Raw genomic sequence first — 7,500 nt, 5'->3', positions numbered from 1 at the left:
GGAGAATAAATAATAAAAAACAGCGCATGCAGAAAATACAAGAAGTACAAAAACAGGACAAAGCAATCCTCCTCACCATCAACAGACACAAGCGTGATGGGACGGTAGTTAACAGGCAGTGAGAGCGTCCTGCCGCTACGGATGTAGATAGGGCTCTCCTGGTCGAGCGACACACCCAGCAGCCCATTCCCCACATATGGCAGGAAAGGTTCTTCGTCGGGCAGCGGCGGCACATGAAGGATGTGTGCATCGTGGTCCTGCACCGCCTGCCAGAAGCGGTCCAGCCGCAGCGACAGGCTCCGGCTTGCCGAGTCTGAGATGGGGCAAGGGTAGGGAGGTGCCAGGGTCGGGGTTGAGCGTGAGGAAGGTGAGGGAAGGGCCATCAGAAGGGGGACGGTGGAGGGCAGGAGGGGAAGGAAAACCAAGGTAGTTTTATACACAAAGACATGATGGTGATCATGAATATGGTAATATGGTAATGATGGAGGGAGTGGCCAAGATGGAAGAAGAGTGAGACAAAGAAGAATGAGGAAAAAGAAGGGAGAGGAAAGATAAGGAAGAAGGAAATGGAATGAAAAGGAAGAAGAAAGAAAAGGAAGTGAGGAGGAGAAAGCATAGAAGAATGATAAGAGAGAAGATGAGAAAAGAGTGGGAAGAGGAGAAAGAAAGGAGAAGTGAATAGGAGGAGTAAGAACAAGCAGCAGAAGAGGAAAGAAGAGGAAGAGGAAAGAGAAAAGGGAAAGAGAAGAAAAGGCAGAGGTGGAACAGAAGTAGGCAAAGAAAGAGGAGGAAGAGAAGAAAAGAAGAAAATGAAGGAAGAAAAGATCTGGATGATAATCATGAGTCTTAAAATATAAAAGATTAAAGAATAAATAAAGTTTTACAAAACTGATAAGAACAACAGAAGAGAAAAAACAAGAAAAAAAAAAACAGCCAGTCAAATAATCAAAACTTGTTAATAGACCCCTTTGTTTCAGCGCCATAAACTTTTTTTAAGGGAAAAAAAAAAATTAATCAACCAATATGCTTATATCTAAAAAAAAATATACAAATGCTTTTTTTCCCGACACAATAAAACACTTCCCTCTCTCACCGAGTCCTATTTAGCCAATATCTCCCCCTTCCCCAAACCAAACCAAAGCAGCCAAGGGAACAAACAAAAGCGCGCGCTGCCAACTCACCCTCACCTGCCAGAACTGGCCTGCGGTTGGTGACGAGGCGGAAGAGCGAGGGGCCGCTGTACAGCAACACCACCAAAATCACCAGCATGACCAAGACGGCTTTGCGGTACCTGAGGGGGGAGAAAGTGCAAATACTCTGAGGCAAAGAGAAGCCAAGGGAAGAAGACAAAAGGAGGAAGACGAAAGGAAAGAGACAAAATATAAAAAGATACATTTTTGTGCGTGGCAACAACTACAGAAACTTTTCAAATCATTACGGTTATCATCAGTCATCATCAGCTATTGCACTCCCTATTTTTCTCACAATCCCTCTCTCCTTCTCCCTCTTCCCTCTCTCCTTCTCCCTCTTCCCCTCCCTCTCCTTCTCCCTCTTCCCCTCCCTCTCCTTCTCCCTCTTCCCCTCCCTCTCCTTCTCCCTCTTCCCCTCCTCTCTTCTCTTCCTTTCCCCTCCCTTCTCCTCTTCCCCTCCCTCTCCCTCTCCCTCTTCCCTCCCTCTCCTTCTCCCTCTTCCCCTCCCTCTCCTTCTCCCTCTTCCCCTCCCTCTCCTTCTCCCTCTTCCCCTCCCTCTCCTTCTCCCTCTTCCCCTCCCTCTCCTTCTCCCTCTTCCCCTCCCTCTCCTTCTCCCTCTTCCCCTCCCTCTCCTTCTCCCTCTTCCCCCCTCTCCTTCTCCCTCTTTCCCCTCCCACTCCTCACCCCCCTTCCCTCCCTCTCCTTCCTCCCTCTTCCCCCCCTCTCCTTCTCCCTCTTCCCCTCCCTCTCCTTCTCCCTCTTCCTCTCCTTCTCCTTCTCCCTCACCCTCTCTCCCCTTGTCTCTGCCTCCCCTATCCCCTCCACCATCCTTTGCCCTTCTATTTCCTCCTCTGCCCCTCCCCCAGCCCAGTCTCTGCCTCCCTTACCCACCTCCCTAACCTCCCAGCCTCTCCCCCTCCTTGCTTCCTCCCCCACGCAGCCATCCTTCCAGCCTCGGCCTCCTCCACCCCATTCCCTAGCCTGGCCTCCTCCTGCGGCCTCTCCTGACCCTGGCTTCCTCCTGCGGCCTCTCTTGACCCTGGCCTCCTCCTGTGGCCTCTCCTGACCCTGGCCTCCTCCTCCTCCTAAACTCAGCTTTGCTTCCTCCTTCTCCCAAGCCTCCTACGTGTTATACTTACGATATATATCCATCAAAAGCTCTCTTGGCTCTCTTGATCACCTCATTCACGTCCATGACGAGGCTGCTTATGTCAAGAACCTGCGGGAAAAATTGGAAGAACTGAGAGATCTAACAATATAATAACAGAAACATCTAAATCATAATACAGAGATGAAAACATAATAAAACATGCAAATAAAATCACTATAATTACAAATAAATAATAATGATAAAGAAAAAACATAGACTTAAAACTGATTATGTACTGTATTTTTGAATAATAATAAATAAATAATTTCTTCAATAAAAATCTAGATTCAAAAACAATCTTCACAATCAACAAACAAAATAGCCTAAAATAAGAAAAAGGTTCAACATCTCCAATAAACGTATATTAACAATATCTATAACATCATAAAATCCATATCCATACATCAATCTCTAAACAACCATGATTGTAACTTCCTACAACTGACATCAAGACATCATACCATTGCCCCCACGATGATCATTCTCATTCCCATAACTGATGTAAGTGCAGGAAGAGTGGCACTCCTGGAGCACTTGCCAACCATCTATGGAGCCCCAACGCAAGCTCATCAAATCGCTGTCAAGTCACAGTCTCACCCACTGACAAAACTCAGTTTCACAATTGAAAAGCGAACCTATTCCCATCATAAACCTCGTTACTGCCAGAAAATGCATTCACTTCCTATCATAAGACTCATTACACTCACTTAAAATCACAAAATGACTTGACTAAAACTCTGCCATTGTTTATCACCATGAAATTTGTTTGCCAACTATTGCAAAAACACAAAATAAATATTAGTCATACCTGAAGTCCTGCCATTCGACGGCATACACTGCCCAAAGGCTCTGGAGCGCCTGTGACCCCCTTTCTAACAAGGCGTCCAACAGAAATATAAGGAGAGAAAGACCAACTCAAGAAACACAATACAAACATGGCTACAGCTAAACTGAACCCCAAGCCGCCGGAATGGCACGTACGTACATGCCATGCCACTGCAAGTTTAATTTCTTAATTGTTTTTATACGTAGATGGCTCCACAAACACACACACACACACACACACACACACACACACACACACACACACACACACACACACACACACACACACACACACACACTCACTCACTCACTCACACTCTCTCTCTCTCTCTCTCTCTCTCTCTCTCTCTCTCTCTCTCTCTCTCTCTCTCTCTCTCTCTCTCTCTCTCTCTCTCTCTCTCTCTTTCATGTTGAATATCATGATGAATATAAACAAATCAAAGGTAATTAGAAATATTAACAGTTATGATTATATACACTCAATAACACCTGTGTTAGTTTTAAAAAAATAATAATAATAAAAATAGATAAAACCAGGTGTCCTCTGTGGGTCATTTGCTGCATAACAAATGTAGCCAACCTGAATACATACATTCAGACAAAATGAAAATGAAATAACATGAAACAATACAATTAAATTAATAATTACATAAAGAGTTATATGTTACCCATATAAACATACTTAAATATATAAACATATATAAACTATATATACATACATACATATATATATATATATATATATATATATATACTATATACTATATATATACTATATATGAATATATATATATTAGATAATATATATATATATATATATATATATATATATATATATACAACATAAAAATATAAACATATAAGTATATACATATATAATTATAAATATAATATCTATCTATACATCTATTTATCTATCTATATATGTGTGCATGTGTGTGTGTGTGTGTGTGTGTGTGTGTGTGTGTGTGTGTGTGTGTGTGTGTGTGTGTGTGTGTGTGTGTGTGTGTGTGTGTGTGTGTGTGTGTGTGTGTGTGTGTGTGTGTGTGTGTGTGTGTGTGTGTGTGTGTGTGTGTGTGTGTGTGTGTGTGTGTGTGTGTTGTGTGTGTGTGTGTGTGTGTGTGTGTGTGTTGTGTTGTGTTGTGTTGTGTGTGGTGTGTGTGTTTGTGTGTGTGTGTTGTTGGTGTGTGTGTGTGTGGGTGTGTGTGTGTGTGTTTGTGTTGTTGTGTTGTGTGTGTGTGGGTGTGTTGTGTTGTGGTGTGTGTGTGTGTGTGTGTGTGTGTGTGTGTGTGTGTGTGTGTGGTGTGTGTGTGTGTGTGTGTGTTTGTGTTTGTTAGTTTGTGTGTGTGTGTGTCTGAATATATACATGTATATGCATATATATACTGTATATAGATCTATACACACACATATATGCATGTCTGCTTGCATACATATAAACATGCCTATTTATGCACATATAACCATGTAAAATATGATTCAAATCACATTTACTTGGTACAAAATATATATTCAGGATTTTGGTTTTCTCTTTTGCCTGTTATATTTTTCAATACAATTTGGCTCCCATAAACCCTTTTTCTGATTTCTTGATCTGCTTTGGGAACTGAATCAAAATCCATATGCAACAAAAAGAAAAATAAGCAAGAAATTCCTGAAGTTTCAAGATATCTTTTGTCCTTTAAATCTTGGCATCAAGTTAGTCCAATCATGAAAAGCAAAAGAAAGACATTCTCCCTTTCCAGTGTAAATAATGATGAGGATACTTTTGCCTTGCAACATCTGCTGCCACCTGGCTGCACTTGTGGCATTTAGGGAGACTTTTTACATATAGCTTCTATTCCTCAACATTCTTGTCGCTCACTGTACTTTCCCTCTGTCACTTCCTTCCTTCCTTCCATCATGCGTAACACCATATCTTAATACAAGGCACAGTCAGTCACAAAGAATCATTCTCTCTGAGGCTTTCACAGAGCAAAAACAGGGGCATGCAATTTGGTCAGAAAATCTGTGGCCTGCAATCCCCTAATATATATACTAAGGATGCTCCCCCACATTGGTCCAAGAATGAGTCACTAGCATGACTCTTGTGAGCCTTGCCACACCTTATACCAAGTAACCAAGTACATAATAAGAATCACCAGACCTCAGGGTAATTCTAAAGAGAAGATGAACACCATCAAAACTAACAAATTTTGTATTCATGGTTTCCATTAACGTATAGTGTCCAGATATAGTAGCTGTAGCCTGCAGATCCTAACTACAGTGACAATTTTGGGGGAAATTAAAGTGGTGCAGATTCACACTATGGCTGCAGCCCTTGCTCCAGAAAAGTCAGTCAGGCCTTCTTGGCATCAAAGAAGAAACCAATCCAAGCTTTATCTTGCCATATGCTTGGCACTGTTCATTGGCAGGGAGGTTATGGTGATTGCAAGACCCTACCACTCCAGTTACTAGCTCTCACACAACCTTGATATAAACCCCCTATGAAGAATTAATAGGTTGTAGAGCCATTAACAAACCACATACAAACCATTATTGGTATGACAGTAACATAATCTATCAGTTATTAGTCATTTTTCAATGCCTGCTACACAAGTTCCCTGCTATATTTCAAGCCCTCCTCAAAATTCTTATTACTGGCTTTGTGCAGCTTTTCTATAGAAAATCATCTACATCATTACTCATTATTCATCAATCAACCCTTGTAATCATTATACTGTAGCCATTATAGTAATAACAATAACTTCGTGCTCTGGAATCCCTCTGGAGGACCAGTCTACACCCAAAACCTCTGTCACATAATACTGTCAGTTATCCAATGTGATTTCTAAAAATTTTGAGAGAACTTGCCTAGAGACAGGGAGAAATTTGAATGTGATACCACAGACCAGCTTGAAGTTTCACTCTTGCTCTTAGTTTGGCCTTCCCTTTGCAAACTAAGGGCTTAAATTATTTGTATTTATTTTACTTGCATATGTCTAATCCAACTTCACTTGCAGCAACTTTTAAAAATCTAGAACATTCCTCTTTCTAATTCATGAACAAAATTAGATACCATTATCATTCCACTCAAAAAAAACCAAAAGGTGAGAGGATCAACAAGATCATTTACATAAATGTGTGACAGATAACAGGAAAATTGGTTTATATTTCCTCTTTACTACTTTTCTTGAATCTGGCCTACCATAATATGTAACAAATACGTTTGTCCACTGCCCTTGTTATCCATTTTGTTAAATAAATAAAAGCATTACCCCACCAACAGAGAAGAGCATAAGTCATACCTGGTACAAGATATCCACTGTGACTCAACCATACCACAAAATTTCAGTCAAAGTCACCTTAACCCAATCACCCCGGATTTATGTTCTGTCCCTTGTAGGTTTTTGTAAATTTTGTTACATACAGATGGCTCCACATGTGCTCAGCCTCCAAGGAGTCTATCAGTAGGCCCTACTGACTGATCTTGATTTCCCCATTCCTTGAATTGGCAGGAAAATGCGTTTATCCTTTTAATACAATTGATATCAATACTGTTATTATTGTTATTGATGTTATGATTATTAAAGTATTATTAAAATCTTGTTAACATTTAAGACAATGAAATAATGCAAAAGATCCTTTCCAAAAGCCAAGGAAAAGGGTAAACAGGTGAGAAAGGTAGGACTAATAAGTGACCCCTTGATGACTAAGCACTTGTAGAGCCATCTATGTGTGAATACAATAAATAAACCTGTGTTACAGTGGGCATGGCATGTATTCTTGCCAAACGTGCCGATTGGGTTAAAACAAAAAATAATGTTCTCACTAACTCATTTCAAATAAGATTTTCACTTCTTCATTTCAAATACCCACTTAGTTATTTCTCTCTCTATTTAACCATTTCCTCTGTATGTAATTAACCCCTATGATTTGGATGATGTAGCCATCACACCATGAAAATTTGGATTTACGAGAGGGTGAAATGAACATGCTGTCATGGAAAAAACTGGCTGAGGACAAAGGTGACAGGAACTTGCTGTCATGAGAATTTTGGCTGACAGGAATGACTCACACAAAGGCACAAAGCTCTTCGACAGTGACTAGATTGAGTGGGTATTTAGGAAGGATCACTTGAATTACCTCAATCAATGTACGAGTGTGGAATGCACCATTTGTGAGCCATGGCTGGAAGAGGGCCAGCTGCAGGGAGGACACGATTTCCACACTGAAGAGCATATTCCTTATTGCTATTATAATTACAATGAGTTATGGACTACCTAGAGAGATAATATCGAGTCTGTGCAAGGAAAACTTCCTATTACCATTTTGATTCAGAATCAAATAACAATT

The 7,500-nt window shown here is 40.8% G+C and overlaps 1 protein-coding gene across 1 annotated transcript in view; it reads right to left on the bottom strand.

Moving 5' to 3' along the window:
* Nucleotides 1–2,409, bottom strand: part of LOC119598698 (uncharacterized protein KIAA2013 homolog) — a gene marked incomplete at its 5' end in the record, with an annotated part of 24,815 nt that extends 22,406 nt beyond the window's left edge. The window contains 3 exon segments of the mRNA XM_037948460.1: nt 77–313; nt 1,182–1,291; nt 2,330–2,409. Coding sequence (XP_037804388.1) covers nt 77–313; nt 1,182–1,291; nt 2,330–2,385 — 403 coding nt within the window.
* Nucleotides 2,410–7,500: the final 5,091 nt, after the last annotated feature.

Source organism: Penaeus monodon, chromosome 41 (genome assembly GCF_015228065.2).
Source record: "Penaeus monodon isolate SGIC_2016 chromosome 41, NSTDA_Pmon_1, whole genome shotgun sequence".
NCBI classification, from domain to species: Eukaryota; Metazoa; Arthropoda; class Malacostraca; order Decapoda; family Penaeidae; genus Penaeus; species Penaeus monodon.
Note: the sequence above shows the minus strand (reverse complement) of the source record. Positions and strands in the feature narration are given on the sequence as shown.